The 19,345-nt window shown below is 46.5% G+C and overlaps 1 protein-coding gene across 8 annotated transcripts in view; it reads right to left on the bottom strand.

The window, feature by feature from the left end:
- The window catches only part of ZDBF2 (zinc finger DBF-type containing 2), a 54,174-nt gene extending 35,977 nt beyond the window's left edge, over window positions 1-18,197 (bottom strand). The window contains exons 1-4 of one of the 8 annotated variants that reach the window (XM_061607889.1): window positions 16,187-18,197; window positions 14,215-14,356; window positions 8,255-8,306; window positions 8,040-8,091 (exon numbers count right to left, since the gene is read on the bottom strand). In XM_061607889.1, the coding sequence (XP_061463873.1) occupies window positions 8,040-8,091; window positions 8,255-8,306 (104 nt within the window). In that variant the 5' untranslated portion in view covers window positions 14,215-14,356; window positions 16,187-18,197. Of the gene's footprint in view, window positions 1-8,039; window positions 8,092-8,254; window positions 8,307-8,720; window positions 11,076-14,214; window positions 14,357-15,791 lie in introns of those variants that run through there. The other 7 variants (XM_061607891.1, XM_061607890.1, XM_061607886.1 and 4 more) reach the window with 7 other exon arrangements.
- Between the last annotated feature and the right edge of the window lie 1,148 nt (window positions 18,198-19,345).

Raw genomic sequence — 19,345 nt, 5'->3', positions numbered from 1 at the left:
AGAAAGGGAGGATCCTTCAGATTTGAAACTGCAGTGGGAAAGGAACTGGAGTCTGGGAAAATGGTATGTTTTGAATAGACCAGCTCAAATCAATTAATTAACATCGGTCCACAAACATTTCATCCACATGGATGTCACATACTGTAAAAGCTCAGTTTATTTGGTATTAGGTAGCCTTTTAATTGAATATGGACCCTGTTTTAACCCTTGTGTCATTCATGTTCACATGTATGACTATCAAACTTTCAAACAATGCAAAGGCAACTTTGTCAGAATGTGATAGATATATTAACATGGGAAGATAGTGGGTAGGATTCTTAGCCATATACAAACTGTCTTTGTGATTTATTTCGCTCCAAGCAAACAAAGGTCAGTTCTTGGCTTACCTATTTATTTATACTTGCGGTCACACACTGGTAAGTGCCTATGGTAAGTTATATTTAGGGGCAGCGAGGGCAGCAAAAAACAATACTTTGCTGCCACTATCAAATCATCACTCTGCCACCCAGTGGAGCTCTTCAGAATTGTCTGGGGGCTATTACATGCTGGCCCCAAGGACATGGTAGAACCATCTGAGGCCTGCTGTAATGAATTTGCTAGGCACTTCCATGATAAAATCTTTAACATTTGCCAGGATTTAGACTCCAGTGTTATAGCAGGTGAATCAAGCGAGGTATCCAGAGCACAGCCTTGTCTTGATTTCTTGGATGAGTTTCAGTTGGTACAGCTTGAGGACGTTGACAAGGTTTGTGCAACCACTTCTGTACTGGATCCCTGCCCTTCTTGGCTAATAAAAGCTAGCAGGGATGGAACAGCCGGCTCGGCCAGGGAAGTAATTAATGCCTTTCTGCGGGAGGGAATGGTCCCTGGCCACCTGAAAGAGGTGGTAGTGAGGCCACTCCTGAAGAGACCCTCCCTGGACCCAGAAAATCTTAATAACTATAGGCCGGTGGCAAATGTTCCATTGCTGGGCAAGGTCCTGGAACAAGTGGTTGCAGGCCAGCTCCAGACACTCTTGGATGAGACCGATTATCTGGATCCATTTCAGTAAGGTTTCAGGCCTGGTTTTGGCACGGAAACATCCTCGATCACCCTGTATGATGACCTCTGTCAGGAGAAAGACAGGGGGAGTGATTCTCCTTGATCTCTCAGCGGCTTTCGATAGCATCAACCATGGTATCCTTCTGGGACAACTGGCTGAGTTGGGAGTGGTACTGCATGGCAGTGGTTCCGCTCCTACTTGGTGGGTCGCCTCCAGAAGGTGCTGCTTGGGGAACATTGCTCGGCCCCGTAGATTCTCCAATATGGGGTTCCGCAGGGGTCAGTTCTGTCCCATGCTGTTCAATATCTACATGAAACCGTTAGGTGCGGTCATCCGGAGCTTTGGAGTGTGTTGCCATCAGTATGCTGATGACAAGCAGCTCTATTTCTCCTTCTAATCCTCTTCAGGTGAGGCTGTCAATGTGCTGAACCGGTGCCTGGCTGCGACAATGAACTGGATGAGGGCTAATAAATTGAGGCTCAATCCAGACAAGACTGAGATGCTGTTAGTGGGTGGTTCCTCTGACCGAATGGTGGATGTCCAACCTGTCCTGGATGGGGTTGCACTCCCCCTGAAGGACCAGGTTCGTAGCTTGGGGGTTCTCCGAGAACCATCTTTGTCATTTGAGTCTCAGGTAGCCTCGGTGGCGCGGAGTGCCTTCTACCAACTCCAGTTGGTAGCCCAGCTTCGCCCCTATCTGGACATGGATAACCTGGCTTCAGTTGCCCATGCTCTGGTAACCTCCAAGCTGGATTACTGCAATGCACTCTACATGGGGCTGCCTTTGAAGACAGTTCGGAAACTGCAGCTTGTGCAAAATGCAGCGGCCAGATTGGTAACAGGGACCAGAACATATAAAACCGATTCTGGCCTGCTTGCATTAGCTGCCTGTATGTTTTCGAGCCCGATTCAAGGTGCTGGTTTAACCTATAAAGCCTTCCACGGCTTGGGACCACAATACCCGATGGAACGCCTCTCCCGACATGAACCTAACCATACACTACGCTCAGCATCAAAGGTCCTCTGGGTGCCTATAGTGAGGGAAGCTCGAGGATGGCAACAAGGGAGAGGGCCTTCTCAGTGGTGGCCCCCAAATTATGGAATGATTTCTGCGACAAGGTGCGCCTGGCGCCAACCCCGTTATCTCTTCTGCACCAGGTCAAGACTTTCTTCTTCTCCCAGGCATTTTAACAGCATTTGAATAACGTGTTTTTAACTTGCTTATCAGTTTTTATAGGTTTTAATGGTTTAAATTTGTATACTTGTTTTTAATGTTTTTAGTTGTAAACCACCCAGAGAGCTTTGGCTATGGGGCGGTGTATAAGTGCAATAATTAAATAACATATTTATTTATACTTAATATCCTGCCTGTCCTACGAACCTACAAAGCCTTGGAGGGAGAAATAACAATAATTTAAGGTATGCAGACGATACCATATGACTACCAGAAACCAGTAATGATTTGAAACGAATGCTGATGAAAGTTAAAAGAGGAAAGCACAAAAGCAGGACTACAGCTGAACGTCAAGAAGACTAAAGCAATGACAACAGAAGATTTATATAACTTTAAAGTTGACAACAAGGACATTGAACTTGTCAAGAATCATCAATGCCTTGGCACAGTCATTAACCAAAATGGAGACAATAGTCAAGAAATCAGAAGAAGGTTAGGACTGGGGAGGGCAGCTATGAGAGAACTAGAAAAGGTCCTTAAATGCAAAGATGTATCACTGAAAACTAAAGTCAGGATCATTCAGACCATGCTATTCCCAATCTCTATATATGGATGTGGAAGTTGGATAGTGAAAAAAGCAGGTAAGAGAAAAATCAGTTCATCTGAAATGTAGTGTAGGAGGAGAGTTTTGCACATACCATGGACTGCGAAAAAGACAAATAATTGGGTGTTAGAACAAATTAAACCAGAACTATCACTAGAAGCTAAAATGATGAAACTGAGGTTATCATTCTTTCGACACATAATGAAAAGACATTATTCATTAGAAAAGACAATAATGCTGGGAAAACAGACGGGAGTAGAAAAAGAGGAAGGCCAAATAAGAGATGGACCGATTCCATAAAGGAAACTACAGACCTGAACTTACAAGATCTGAACAGGATGGTTCATGACAGATGCTATTGGATTCATAGGGTCGCCATAAGTCATAATCGACTTGAAGGCACAACAATAACAATAAGAGTCTGATAGATTAAAATAATTGAGTGAAGTTCCTTTTCTGAGATTTTATTAAAGAGTAAAGCAGTATTTTAGAGTGAGTTCTGGAAAATAAATGTAAGCATTAGTTTAACACCAGTATCGCCACCTTGTCTCCCATGGGCAGCATGGCACCCACAAAGGCCTTCAGTGGCATGCCTAGCAGGAAGCCCAGAATCTGAGCTTTCATTAAAAAAAAAAATCTCTAGCCCTCCTAGAAAGAAAGTTATGGAGCAAAATGTGCAAGTACCCTGCAGGAAGAAGGAGAACATCGCCACCCAGGGAAGGAGAGCCTGCTGTTGCTGCTGCTGTTGGAACACCACCTCCACCACCCTTCCCAGTGGGACTGCTGCCTGGCAGATGTGCCTCTTGCAGGACCAGGTCCCAGGTACCCAGCCAGCTGTGACTAATCTCCATCACCTGTCCTTCTTTGGAGGGATACATAAGCTGGCTGGCTGAGGTGGCCTGGGTTTTTGTCTTTTGTTTTGTTTCTGTTGCTTTTTGGGGGGGGGCGGGGGGTTGTTTTAAGGTTGGGTGCCTGCCTGAGTGGTGGAAGCATACATCGGCATGGAAGACACGGAGAGCGGTCTATGAGAGGAGGAGGTCGATATAATATCTTGATCTCAATAAGGAGAAGGAGCCACTCGGCAGCAAGATAGAACTGCAGCCAGCTAGACGGACTTAACTGGGGGTAGGGAGGCCTGCCTGGGCAACAGGCGCGGAGGGGGTTATGTGCAAGGTGGAGAGGGCTATGGTGGGGAGGGTGGGGGCCCACGATATTAAGAGGCTAGGTGGCAGACGCTGGAAAGGTGTAGGTGGCAGGCCATGCCAATTTAGGGGAACAAGGGATAGATGCATTATATCCATCCCCTGTCCTGGGCCTGCTCACAGCCAGAAGAAAGCTGGGGGATGTACAACTCCATCCGACCTTCGACTGCTGCTGTGTAATGCCAGGTCTGTGGTTCAGAAGACATCACTCATCCACGATATGATTGTGGATGAGAATGCAGACCTGTTGTGCATCACGGAAACTTGGCTGGACGAGGCCTCAGCCCTGGTGCTTGGGGCCATGTGTCTGGCCGGGTTCCAGTACGCACAGCAGCCGAGGGTTGGTAGGCGGGGAGGGGTTGTAGCAATTATCTATCGGGAGTCTTTGATTTTTACCAGACCTCTCCACGAGACCACGTTTGTTGACTGCATGTACTGGAGGTTGGGCCCAAAGGGCAGTTTAGGAATTCTGCTTGTGTACCGCCCACCCCGCTGCACAGCAGACTCCCTGACCGAGGTGCTTGAGGTTGTCGCAGATGTGCGGGCTCTGTCCCCTAACCTAGTGGTTTGGGGGGATTTTAACCTGCACGCTGAGGCAGCTCTCACAGGAGCTCCTCAGGATTTCTTGGAAACCATGACTTCCTGGGAACTGCACCTTAGTAATACGGGGCCCACCCATGTAGCCGGTCATGCTCTTGACCTTGTGTTTGTCTCAGGAGGGGATGGAAGTGCTCTGAAAATAGGGGCTGTTGTTGTTAACCCCGTGTCATGGTCAGATCACTATCTGGTAAATATAGATCTCTCATTGCCGCACACCCTCCGCAGGGGACAGAGACCTATTAGAATGGTCCGTCCCAGGCGCCTGATGGAGCCTAAGGGATTCCTGAATGCACTGGGGAATTTGGAGTTGTCTGAAGGTCGCCCGGTCGAAACCCTGGTGATGGAGTGGAATAGGGAGATCACCGGGGCAATTGACCGGTTGGCTCCGAAACGTCCTCTCCCCCTGAATAGAACTCAGACTGCGCCCTGGTATACTCCACGGTTGCGGGGTCTGAGACAGGAGGTGAGACAACTAGAGCGCCGGTGGCGGAAATCGCACTCTGAAGACGATCGGACACTGGTTAGAGCAGCAATTGCAGCCTACCAAGTGGCAACGAAGGCAGCAAAGAGGGAATTCTTTGCTGCCTCTATTGCGTCCGCAGAGTGTTGTCCCAGGAGGTTGTTCCAAGTGGTCCGAAGCCTGGTCGGTCCAGTTGTGCAGGAACCCATGGAACTTTCTAAAGCCTCCTGTGACATATTTGCTAAACACTTTGCTGATAAAATTGAGCGCCTAAAGAGTGCGATTCCGTATGCCGTGGATACAGGAAGTGTGCCAGAGTCGGCCAGTTGCATTCCGGTCTGGTGGGATCGGTTTCAGCCTCTTCCCTCTGAGGAAGTGGACAAGGTGCTCTCTACTGTGAAGCCAACCACTTGCTTGTTTGATCCTTGCCCTACATGGCTCATTTTGGGCTGTAAAGAGAAACTGAGCGAAGGGATCAAGGCAGTGGTGAATGCTTCTTTAGAAGAAGGTGTGGTGCCATTAGCCCTCAAGGAGGCGGTAATAAAGCCCATTCTGAAAAAGTCCTCCTTGGATCCCCAAGATTTAAACAACTTTCGCCCAGTTTCTAATCTTCCATTCTTGGGCAAGGTCATCGAGCGAGTGGTGGCCAAACAGTTAAAGACACACTTGGATGAAGCAGATCATCTAGATCCATTCCAGTCTGGCTTCAGGACTGGTCATGGAACTGAAACAGCTTTGGTCGCTATGGTGGATGATTTAAGGAGGGCGTTGGATAAAGGAGAACATGCATTCCTCGTCCTCCTGGATCTCTCAGCGGCTTTCGATACCATTGACCACGGTATCCTTTTAGATCGTCTGGAGAGAATGGGAATAGGGGGCACTGTTCTACGGTGGTTCCGTTCCCATCTCTCAGACAGACATCAACGCGTGGCATTGGTGGATAAGGTCTCGGACCCTTGGCCTCTCAATTGTGGTGTGCCACAGGGTTCTATCCTTGCCCCCATGCTATTCAACATCTATGTAAAGCCGCTGGGAGCCATCATCAGGAGATCTGGGCTGTGGTGCCACCAATATGCGGATGACACCCAGCTCTATCTCTCGTTTAAGTCCTCGCCAGAGTTGGCTGTGGAGACCATTTCCAAGTGCCTGGAGTCAGTAAGTGAATGGATGGGAGGAAATAGGCTGAAGCTAAACCCTGACAAGACCGAGGTGCTGCTCGTGGGAGACAGGAAAAGATTAGGAGCTTTAGACCTGGTGCTCAATGGGGTAAAACTGCCCCTGAAGGACCAGGTCCGCAGCCTCGGGGTCATCCTTGATTCCCAGCTGTCCATGGAGGCTCAGGTTTTGGCAGTGAGCCGGGCAGCTTGGTTTCAATTACATCTAATACAGAGGTTGCGACCCTATCTGCCTGTCCATCTTCTCCCACGGGTAGTACATGCCCTGGTCTCCTCTCGCTTAGACTACTGTAATGTGCTCTACGTTGGGTTACCCTTGAAAACGGTCCGGAAACTGCAGCTGGTACAGAATGCGGCGGCACGTTTGATTACGAACAGCCGTCGCCGTGATCAAATCACTCAGGTGTTACAAGATCTACACTGGTTACCAGTTGTTTACTGGGCCCAATTCAAGGTGTTGGTACTAACCTTTAAAGCCCTATACGGTCTCGGCCCAGCTTATCTGAAGGAACGCCTCCAGCATCAACAAATATGCCACCTGACTAGATCAGCCACTCAAGACCTTCTCTCAGTCCCACCAGTCAAAACAGCTAGACTGGTGCGGACCAGAGCGAGGGCATTTTCAATCGTGGCCCCCACCCTCTGGAACTCTCTCCCTTATGATCTTCGCCATGCCCCCTCCCTGCCAAGTTTTCGCCAAGCCTTGAAAACCTGGCTATTGAGGCAGGCCTACAAGATCCCTGGGGTAGCCTAATTTTATTGGTTTTAGCTATGGGTGGGTTCGGCTTCGTTTTATATTGTAGTTCTTGGGTTTTTATGTAGTTTGTATGTTGTATTTTAATTGATCTTGTACGCCGCCTAGAGTGGCCGCTTGTGCGGCCAGATAGGCGGCCTAGAAATAAAATTTATTATTATTTATTATTATTATTATAAATGATTTACGTTAAATGAACCAGCCCAGCTGCTCCTGCCTATCAGTGTTATTAGCCTATGCGCAAAGTCAGAGCTGTGATTGATAAGTCAGTTGTTTGGACACCAGGCAATAGGAATTCCTGGGGTCCTAAAGAGCTGCTGTTTTGCCCTCCCTTTTAGTGCTCTTGTCTTTTTTTCTAATTCTTGGAATCTTCATAGTTTGCCTTTCCCTTTTCCCTAGCAACCAGGATGCATCTTTCCTGTGCTGGGTTTGCCTGAGATCGAGTAGTGCCTAGAGGTTATTTTCTGCAAATACTACTACACAGTAAGTACAGGTAAATGTTCAAAAAACTTTACAAAGAGGCTTAGATATGTTTCCTGCTTTGCAAGAGTAAAGACCAGGCTCTCATTAAGAATTCACTGGAACTTACAGTACAATGGTATGCATGTCTACTGGGAAGTAAGTTTCTTTGTGTTTAATGGGGCTGGCTTCCAGGTAAGTGGGTACAGGATGGTAGCAAGTCTAGACTTTGGGTTGACACTGGGGGAAAACAGGGTTCTTGTACCATTAACAGCTGTATGCCAGGCAGAAATTCAACAGGTTAAGCCTTTTCTAGCATGGCAATACAGTCACAGGAAAATACAATTACATGACTACTGATTAATTTTGTGTTATGCCATGCCCCCATGGCAGCCATTTTGTGACTGATGCACCCTACACGCTCCCAAAATTTGAAAGGTGTCCTCTTGTCCAAAAAGGTTGGCAACCCCTGGTTTAACAGATATGTTTTCCACAAACTGAAAGTTCTAGTTAATGTATAAATCAGAAAGAATTCAACTTTAGTGTGAATCCACATCCATCTTACTCACCTACTACAGCTCTCCTGTTGTAAGGAGCCTTCATTACCTTTTCTTTCTATACCTGTAAGAAGCAAGAGACAAAAGCTATATAATAGAAAGAGAACTCTCCCAAGAAATACTCTTCGTTCCCAAATTTCATTAACTGCCAAGTGCAGTAAAGATACATTTCAAGCAGATGCTAATCCTTTAATTTTGTGAGTTTCCCCATTAAATAAGAGGCTTACCTTGTGCTGAAGCAGCAGAGGCCTCATCAGCTTGTTTATTTCGATCAAACATCTGTTCAACAAAAATAAAACTGATGCAGACAAAAGCTGAATACGCACAAAAGATTCTTCCAAGACATTTGCTCAGTAATACCGTGTCAAGAAAACTGCAGGAGATTACACAAAAATTGCCCCCAACATTATCAAAATTTAAAATAAATTGCACTTTTAGGTTAGAAAAATGGTTTTTCTCTCCTGAGATCTATTTTTGTTAAGAATCTTAAGACCTTTACTTATTATTATTATTTAAGTATTACTGTTTTCATAAAGATCAGATCTTGTTTGGAAAGTGAGGAAAGCAAGCTAAAACACACATCCAAACAAGGTATTTATGAGATTAACTTGGCTATGTTTAAATTACAAATGGAGACATGAGTTGGGGGACTGGACTGGACTGCCAAAAATGTCAAAGATTGTTGTAGGATACCTTGTTCAGACTGCACTGGGAGTGTCCCTGGAAAAGGGCAACTCTCAGCAAGAACAAGCTGTCAGGAAAAGTCAGGTAATCATTGATCTGCATTTATTTCAAAATGGCAGGATTGGAAGTGCCTCATTAGTTGAAGATATTAGTTGGTTAGAGCCCCAATGAGAAAAAACAAAGTGACTCTGAAACTCTGGTTCTACCTCTGGGAGAGTGTGAAAAAAGAAAGATCAAGGAATATGCTGTTTTTAACCACTATTCCTGCTTCAATGCTTGACGCCTGCAAACTCAAATAATTTTATTGCAAGATACAATCTAAGTACTCCCATTCAATTAAGCAAGCCATGTAAATAATACACTACAAATGAGGGGCAATGTCACTATAGGAATGAATCAATCATTCTTTTGTGTTTTTAATAAAGATAGCAAATCCTATGGTGGTTGCCCAACTCCAGAGATTCTTGGATGACACGGATTATCTAGATCCATTTCAATCTGGTTTCAGGCCTGGCTATGGGACAGAGACGGCTTTGGTCGCCTTGGTGGATGACCTACGCAGAGAACTGGACAGGGGGAGTGTGTCTCTGCTGGTTCTACTAGACCTCTCAGCGGCTTTCGATACCATCGATCATGGTATCCTTCTGGGCCGCCTTGCTGAGATGGAACTTGGGGGCACTGTTTTACAGTGGCTCCAATCCTTCCTGGAGGATCGAACCCAGAAGGTGGTACTGGGGGACTCCTGCTCGACCCCTTGGCCATTGACCTATGGGGTCCCTCAGGGTTCTGTTTTGTCCCCCATGTTATTTAACATCTACATGAAACCGCTGGGAGAGGTTATCCGGGGTTTTGGTGTTCGGTGCCATCAGTATGCTGATGACACTCAACTCTATTTCTCTTTTCCACCTGAAGCCAAGGAAGCCGTACAGACCCTAAACCAGTGCCTGGCATCAGTGATGGACTGGATGAGGGTAAACAAGTTGAGATTAAATCCTGACAAAACAGAGGTACTCCTGGTCAGTCGGAGGGCAGATCAGGGAATAGGGGTTCAACCGATACTGGATGGGATCGCACTCCCCCTGAAGTCTCAGGTTCGCAGTTTGGGTGTACTCCTGGACTCAGCTTTGAATTTGGAGGCCCAGATTGCTGCAGTATCCAGGAGCGCATTTGCCCAATTAAAACTGGTGCGCCAACTGCGCCCGTTCCTTGTCCTGCCTGATCTGACCAGGGTGATGCATGCCTTAGTTACATCCCGTTCAGACTATTGTAACGCGCTCTACGTGGGGCTGCCTTTGAAGACTGTTCGGAAACTTAAACTGGTACAAAGAGCTGCAGCCAGAGTACTAACTGGAGCTGGTTACAGGGATCATACAACTCCCCTGTTACAACAGCTCCACTGGCTGCCAATTTGTTTCCGGTCACAATTCAAAGTGCTGGTTTTGACCTACAAAGCCCTATACGGCTCAGGTCCAGACTATTTGACAGATCGTATCTCCCTACATGAACCTGCCCGGGACTTGAGATCTTTAGGTGAGGCCCTTCTTGTGCTCCCTACACCTTCGCAAGCATATTTGACGCGGACACGAGATAGAGCCTTTTCGGTGGTCGCCCCTAGGTTGTGGAACTCCCTCCCGAGTGAGGTACGATCAGCTCCCTCCTTGCCGTCTTTTCGGCGACAAGCAAAGACTGTTTTATTTCAGTGGGCATTTGGGACAGAGAATGATCAGGATTAATGTCTTATCGGCTTGGTGATCATATTATATGGTTTTATTATTTTAAATTGCTCGCTGTTTTAACCTATGTCTTGTAGTTTTTAATTTCCCTTATAGTTTAATTTTTTTTAATAATATATTTGTATGTTTTTAACGATGTTGGTTTTAGTTGTAAGTCGCTCTGAGTCCTATTGGAGAAGGGCGGGGTAAAAATAAAGTTTTATTATTATTATTATTATATTATATTAAAGGACACTAAGATTTTCTCTAGCTAGAATGGCTATAATTTCTTTTTGCTCGTCTCTGGAGGCACCACCTCTAAATTAGTACTGGACCTGGTGCTCTCTGTTCTAGATGGAAGCAGGGTAATACCAAAGTTCACAGTCATACAAAGATGACTTGAAGCCCTCCATTTTTTCTGTGATAATGCCAAAACTAAAATTTACTATGCACGTTTGAACATCTACCCCTCTTATTGGCCTCTGCATCCACATGAAAAATGTGTCAAACACTGTGTGTCATTTAAGAGTTGGTTGCTGAGCAGCCTGTTTTTTAAAAAAAAGATCAAGCTGCAGGTACCTTGCGCTCCAAAGCTCATATGTTCTATAAGCAAAATCACAATTTAAAAACAAAATGGATTTGAAAGCAACAACTTTTTACTTTTCAAACTCAAAATAATTATTACACATCAAAGACTGGGTTTATTGATATCAATTCTATATCCCAGAATAAATGTAACATTTTATCATCATCTTGTCATTTAAACCACTACCAGTTTAATGACAGAATGGGTGAGAGTCAAAGCAGTTTAAATGCTAAAAGCTTCTCAGAAAAGTATATAAAATATGATTTCCAGTTTGCATTTGGAGAGGAAAAGTAGCTTACAGGCAAAGGTTACATAGTAACAGAACTAGGCCCCCTTTTGTTGACACAACCACCATTAAATGAGCAGTCTTCTGTTTTGTTATCTGAAGCATATTCAAAGGTCATCTTCCCTCCACAACTTCCTAACAAGATCCCACTAAGTCACATTCCACAGTTTAAAGGGTCTTCATCCTGTCAGCTTCTTGCAGCAGGAACCCGTATTTTTTTGCTTATGTTGTGAAGCCCCATGAACACTGAGGACACTGTGTAAATAATACCATCCGGACTCAATGTGCTCTGCAGTATAATCCTGTACAAAATCTTAAGGTTACAACCCTATGCACACTTCCTTTGAATTCAGCAGGGCTTACTTCAAAATAAACATGAATAGGACTGGGCTGCAAATTTGGCAAGTACAGTGAAGTCACGTCTTACACAGGGGTTAGGTTCTAAAGTCAGTGTGCAAGACGAAAATCGCATATAGTCAAAATTACCCTTGAAAATCCCTTAAATCGCCCATTTACAGTATGAAAAATATGTATCTTTAAACACTAGAATCACATTCAGCACAGTGAGATTCTCAGGCACACCAGAACTAAGACCGACTGTGGGAACAGCAGATTCATGTCTCCCATCTCATGCTCACTCTGAGGCATACGCTCATTGAGTGGAATGGTGGGCAGAATCACCTGCACTATTTATTTTTTATTTATTTTTGCCAAGCGTGTATAGTTGAATTCACATAGGTTAATTAAATGTGCGTATGATGCAACTCCACTGTATCATGAATTACAAGGTCTCATATAGTTAATAAAAACAAAAATGCTATATATTGCTAGAACATGGGATCTAATTTCAGTTCACATTGTGTGAGAGATAAATCATACCTTAGGTATTGTGGGCTACAAAATATTGGTGGGCATGAAACATCATCACCCATCAAAACATGGGAAATTTAATCATGTTTATGCCAAACCTTAATTCATTAGAATGAGGCTCAGTTTACATTCCCATGACAAAAAAATGAGTCATCAGATGTAAGAAAAAGAATGATTCCACTGGACTACAATTTGCCTTCTTTCTTAGCTTCACTGACTGCATCATTATTTGCAGAGCTTGGAAAAGTTACTTTTTTAAACTACAACTCCCATCAGCCCTAGCTAGCATGGCCACTGGATTGGGCTGATGGGAATTGTAGTTCAAAAAAGTAACTATTCCAAGCTCTGATATTTGTACCTATTATTATTATTATTCATTGCACTTGTATACCGCCCCATAGCCGAAGAAGCTCCCTGAGCAGTTTACAGCAATCAAAAACATTAAAACAAATATACAATTTAAAACACATATTTTAAAAACAATTTAAAACACAATTTTAAAATTTAAAACAATATAAAAACAATTCAAAACACATGCTAAAATGCCTGGGAGAAGAGGAAAGTCTTGACCTGGTGCCGAAAAGATAACAGTGTTGGCGCCAGGTGCACCTCGTCACATAGATCATTCCATAATTTGGGGGCCACCACTGAGAAGGCCCTCTCCCCTGTTGCCATTCTCCGAGCTTCCCTTGGAGTAGGCACCCGGAGGACGGCCTTTGATCTTGACCGTAGTATATGGGTGGGTTTGTATCGGGAGAGTCTTTCCATCAGGTATTGTGGTCCCAAGCCATGTAAGGCTTTATAGGTCAAAACCGCACCTTGAATTGAGCTCTGAAACATACAGGCAGCCACAATGCAAGCGGGCCAGAATCGGTTTTATATGTTCGGACTGTCTGGTCCCTGTTACCAATCTGGCCACTGCATTTTGCACAAGCTGCAGTTTCCGAACCATCTTCAAAGGCACATAGAGTGCATTGCAGTAATCTAATTTGGAGGTTACCAGAGCGTGGACAACTGAAGCCAGGTTATCCCTGTCCAGACAGGGACGTAGTTGGGCCACCAACCGAAGTTGATAGAAGGCACTCCGTGCCACTGAGGCTACCTGAGCCTCAAGTGACAGAGATGGTTCTCGGAGAACCCCCAAACTACGAACCTGCTCCTTCAGGGGGAGTGCAACCCCATCCAGGACAGGTTGGACATCCACCATCTGGTCAGAAGGACCACCCACTAGCAGCATCTCAGTCTTGTCTGGATTGAGCCTCAGTTTATTAGCCCTCATCCAGTCTACTGTCGCAGCCAGGCACTGGTTCAGCACATTGACAGCCTCACCTGAAGAAGATGAAAAGGAGAAATAGAGCTGCTTGTCATCAGCATACTGATGGCAATGCACTCCAAACCTCCAGATGACCCCACCCAACGGTTTCATGTAGATGTTGAACAGCATGGGGGACAGAGCTGACCCCTGCGGAACCCCATACTGGAGAGTCCAGGGTGCCGAGCAATGTTCCCCAAGCACCACCTTCTGGAGGCGACCTGCCAAGTAGGAGTGGAACCACCGCAATGCAGTACCTCCCACTCCCAACTCAGCTAGTCTCCCCAGAAGGATACCATGGTCGATGGTATCGAAAGCCGCTGAGAGATCAAGGAGAATCAACAGTCACACTCCCCCTGTCTCTCTCCCGACAAAGGTCATCATACAGGGAGACCAAGGCTGTTTCCATGCCAAAAGCAGGCCTGAAACCCGACTGAAATGGATCCAGATAATCGGTCTCATCCAAGAGTGTCTTGTTCCAGGACCTTGCCCAGGAATTGAACATTTCCTACCGGCCTATAGTTATTAAGATTTTCTGGGTCCAGGGAGGTACAAAAGATCTGGAGCACTTTCACTTACTCCTTCAGCAATAAACTCCCCCCCCCCACCCAGGAGCTTCATTTGAAAAGCTATGAACCCTTGCCGAAACCAAGTGTGACAGCAGAAAACCACATCGGCCCCAATCACATATAAAGTAGGAGAGCGGGGGCCAAATGCAAAGCACAAAAATGACTTACCTCCCCACACTATTACCTCAACTCTCTCACCCCCACTCTGAAACTACGCTCATGGGGTCTGAACTGGCGGTGACTGACCAGGAGAGAGACCTCAGGGTTGTAGTGGACAGCACGATGAAAATGTCGACCCAGTGTGCGGCAGCTGTGAAAAAGGCAAATTCCATACTAGCGATAATTAGGAAAGGTATTGAAAATAAAACAGCCGATATCATAATGCCATTGTATAAATCTATGGTGCGGCCGCATTTGGAATACTGTGTACAGTTCTGGTCGCCTCATCTCAAAAAGGATATTCTAGAGTTGGAAAAGGTTCAGAAGAGGGCAACCAGAATGATCAAGGGGATGGAGCGACTCCCTTACGAGGAAAGGTTGCAGCATTTGGGGCTTTTTAGTTTAGAGAAAAGGCGGGTCAGAGGAGACATGATAGAAGTGTATAGAAGTGGCATTGAGAAAGTGGATAGAGAAAAGTTCTTCTCCTTCTCTCATAATACTAGAACTCGTAGACATTCAAAGAAGCTGAATGTTGGAAGATTCAGGACAGGCAAAAGGAAGTACTTCTTTACTCAGCGCATAGTGAAACTATGGAATTTGCTCCCACAAGATGCAGTAATGGCCACCAGCTTGGATGGCTTTAAAAGATTAGACAAATTCATGGAGGACAGGGCTATCAGCGGCTACTAGCCGTGATGGCTGTGCTCTGCCACCCTAGTCAGAGGCAGCATGCTTCTGAAAACCAGTTGCCGGAAGCCTCAGGAGGGGAGAGTGTTCTTGCACTCGGGTCCTGCTTGCGGGCTTCCCCTGGGCACCTGGTTGGCAACTGTGAGAACAGGATGCTGGACTAGATGGGCCACTGGCCTGATCCAGCAGGCTCTTCTTATGTTCTTAAACTGAAAGTGAGCTCACCAGAACAAAAAGGGCAGTATTCAGCTAATACTTCTGTTAGTACAAGGATTAGCATTAGTACAATGGCATTTTCTCACCCTCCCCACCCCCACGCACCATCCCCAAATCTGTTCTGGAGGATTGGGGGAAACCCCAGAACAGATTTAGTGGGGAGGTGAGGATGTTCCATTGCACAAGAGAAATCCTTGCACTGACAGAATGTTCACCGTAGCACTATGTCAGATATAACCCAGTGTCGGGGTGGGGGGAGGAATGTGGGGTAAGCCACAGGACAGTTCAGCTCTTCTTGTCCATATGTCCCTTTTGCTCTCAAAAACAGCCCCCCCCTTTTGATTGAGGAAGACCTGAATTTAAACAAGCAGGCCTGCTACAGTCATATGTTGTTCCTTACCCACTGCCAGTTTCACAGCATAAAAATGCTAGCTGCCAAAAAGCATATTAGCAATATTTCTATATCACCAGCAAAGCACTTCCTCACACCCAGTCCAACTCTAAGCAAATTTGGTAAAAGCTAAAAACGCGTATTTCTTAACAAAGAAGGTCAAGGTGTTGCTTTAACAAAATATATAATGAATGTCCACATTCAATACAGCAGCTATACTTTTTTGGGGGGAACAAGCAGTTTCAGACAGGAATTATGTCACAGAACAGACCCATAAAACTTGTTAACTCACCATGCCAAATGCAGCCCACTAGTATCAGTATTATCATCACCCCCTCTAATTGTTTCCTCTAACACTGATCTTGGGTGGACAAGTGCCTAACTGTTTGGAAGATGGAGCACCTGAGGGGAAAAGGGGTGGTTTCTACAGACTCAGGGGCTCCCTAGATATGCAGTAGTAAATGCATGTGTAAATTAAAAGAAAAATAGATGTGTTTTAAAACACCGAAAGAACCTGATAAGGACCTGTGAGCTTGAAGGACTTACATAATATTGCAGGTTTCAGTTTGGGGTTGTTGTTTTTAATAAGAAAAACGGCAGAGGAAGTGGATCAGCTTATGTATTTTCAAGAGGGGGATTAAGATGGGGGGGGGATAAATGCCACGAAATTAAAAAAACTCAACTCACCAAGTTTCATCAAAGAACACATCCTTCCCATTGTGTTCTTTCCAGAAACTGCCCCTTCTCATATAGCAACACAGCTCTTTCTGCCCATGTTGCTTGATGCTGGTAGCCAGCCCCGACCCCTGGGGTCCCCAACATGGCATCTGTGGGCACCGTGGTGCACCATGTCACCCCACTTGGTTCCTAGAGGGCCATGTCCCTTCCAAATTTTAAAAAAATGGGGGTATTTTCTTTTGTCAGGAAGGGGAAAAGAGTGATTTAAATCATTGAGCCATTTTGTGGTGGTACCCTTAACTTCCCCAAATTTCCAAATGGGTCCTTGTGTCCAAAAGGATTAGGGACTCCTGCCCTAGCCATAGGCTTTTAACACTATATAATGTGACAGGGAATATTTTCAGAAGAGCAAGGAAGTAATATATATATATCCAAAGATTGCTTCAAAGCTCTATTTCCAGGCTGGCTGGAGCCCTCAATGGGAGGACACCTGCTAGGAGTTAGGGATACACTGCAAGATTTTGCTGCAGGCCTGGACTTGTGTGAGTATATTCTTTTATTTATTTGGGCAGTAGAATATCACACAGACTCTTTGCCCTTGAGGAAAACCTACATTTGAAGCGCATTTTTCATCACAAGTTTCTCTTTCCTAGCACAGCTTAAGGCGCATCTCTTCCTTCCCTGTCCCCCCCCCCACCCCGTAACTCACCATGCCCGTTATCTTCTGCTAGAGACTGTGCCAACTCCACACAGACTTCACCTATTGAACAACAACTAAAAGGACAGCTAGTTCAAGCAAACTATGGTGACAGCTTGAAATACCGTAGCATGTCTGGGTGCTTTACGCAGGCTGCACATGCCCATTTCTCCATGCAAACATACCATCCTAGAGGCTTCCCATCAGAGGCTACTCACAACCTTTACAACATCCTACTACACAATAGAGTCCATGCCATTTCGTAGGCCTCACAGGATGCAGCTGACAGAATGAACCTCCACTGGAAAAAACAATAACATTCCGACGCCCAGAAACTAGCAAGTCAGGAGCAAGGCTTCTATGTGGAAAAGTATTTTATTTTGTACTGTCAGAACCACACAGGTCACGTGAGCCTCCACTTGCAGCCTTGACTGGCACAGCCCAGACACAGATTTCATATCTTAAGTCAGAAGTGGACTCCACGCAAAGTATTGGAAATTTTATCTGGCAGTGTATAAAAAAGCCCGGCAGTGTATAAAAAGCCAAGGGCCGCCAGCGGCGGCGGCGGGAAAAAAGCCTCCCACAAACAAGCAGCGCTATTTCTCGGCAGGCTTCCTGCTAGTGTCAGTGGTCCTAGGAGGCCACCCCGAGATCCCCGATGCTTTCAAAGGGACAGGGAGAGGCGCACCCAAACAGAGGCCTCGGCACCACTAATGACAGCACATCCGGTTTGGGGAACATCCACCCCCGTCTTTTCTCTCTCTTCTCCCCTCCCCCATCTACCCCACTGGCCGGTCTCTTGGAGCAGCCAGTCGTGAGGATGGGGGTGGGGTGGAGATAAAGAAAAAAGAACGTGGGGGCAGTGAGCGCGCGCGCCGGAACCGGCCATGAGGCCCCGCCTACCCCTGCGCGCGCGCCCATGAACTGTAGGGGGAAAGCGGCGGCCCCGGCTTCATCTACTTGCCCCTCCTTTTATTTCGCCTACGCCGCCGGCTCAACTGTCCATGCTCCTTTTCTAATATCCCAACTTCTTTCTGGGTTCCTTTCTCACCTCCATGGCGCTTTACCCTCCCCCTCCCGTGCTAACGAAAGTGTCAAGAGGCACGATCGCCGCTTCCTCTTCCGGGTTACCAGAGAGCAGACCCTTACGAGATATTCCTAGAGAGGCCAAGCGCTGGCCGGGAAAACCTGGTCTGTATTGTGCTGATTCTGGGGCAGGCGGGCGCCGCAATGCAGAGTCCAGGGGCCGTGGGATGCTGGGAAGGGTTCTTTACTCAGCCCGATCTTCATTGCTACCTCTGGGTGGTGCGAAAGAACGATTTTGAGCAGGAGCCGCCACTGCTTTTGATCGCTGGCTTGCCTCGCCCCTCCCTTTTGGGGGCCCCGACAAGTAGAGAGTGGCAGAGGCGCCATCCAGGGCGAGAGAGTGGGTATAACAGGAGCCCTGCTGGATCAGGCCAGAGGCCTACCTAGTCCAGGGCTCTGTTCTCAAAATGGCTAACCAAATGCCCAGTATGGGAAGCTCGCAAGCAGATCGTGAGCCATGGGCGTCCCCAACGGAGAGGCCAAGGGGGCACTTGTTCCTTCCTGGGTGAATAATGCTCCCAGCTTTCATTTAAAAAAATAGTACATTTCTAGCATTTGTAGAACCTGAGACAAAACGTACAGGCGCTATTCTCTTTTTTTTTTTGAGACATGATTAGCCTGCTCCTACCTTTCAGTATTTTACTTTGCCCCCAGTCCTCTGGAAGGATTCCTGAGAAAGCCCGTGTCATGAACTGCAGGAAACTCTAGAAGTAACGCAAGTAGCTACTGCCTCTGCTTTCTTTCACCGTTCTCTGGGCAGCTCGGTAAAGGAGGATTACATTCCCCGAACCCAATCCTAAGAGGTGTACCAAAGGGAGACAGTACACAGTTGAGTGAGTGACAAGATGAGGGGGCTGCTCCCCTGTGGTTGTGGGGTTTGTGCTCAGCACCACTGCCAAGGGAAAACAAGTGAACAGGCAGAGGCTGATCTCTGGCAACAGCGTACGGCCTAGTCCTCAGCATGTGCTGTCTGGGGTTATACTCTTTTCCCCTGCCTCCTTTCTCTCTAGATGCCCCTTTGTTCCAAGTTCTCTTTGTCATGCCAACTAGAGGGGGGGCAGAGGCAAGAGCAGTTGCCACCTCCTCTTCCTCATTTGCATTGTCTCCCGTGGCAGTTCAGTGCTCCTCATCCTTGCTGTTACACAGCCAGGCCTAGAGCAAGAGGGCAGGCGTGGCACTGGAGGCAGTGGCAACTGCTCCTTGCAACACTATTCACTTTCTGAGGCGCGAGAGCAGCAATTGCCCTGTGCCACCGGACTTCTGAGAAGGAGGTGTTGCTGTGCATGGCACAAAGTGGGGGGGAGGCATAGCAGACAACCACCCACCCACGCAATGGGGCTTGTAACTCCAAGGAGCTGCTGCTCCTAAGTAGTGTCTGTGAGTTT

Source organism: Rhineura floridana, chromosome 2 (assembly GCF_030035675.1).
Source record: "Rhineura floridana isolate rRhiFlo1 chromosome 2, rRhiFlo1.hap2, whole genome shotgun sequence".
Lineage (NCBI taxonomy): Eukaryota > Metazoa > Chordata > Lepidosauria > Squamata > Rhineuridae > Rhineura > Rhineura floridana.
The sequence above is the reverse complement of the archived record's forward strand: the minus strand, read 5'-3'. Positions and strand labels throughout refer to the sequence as shown.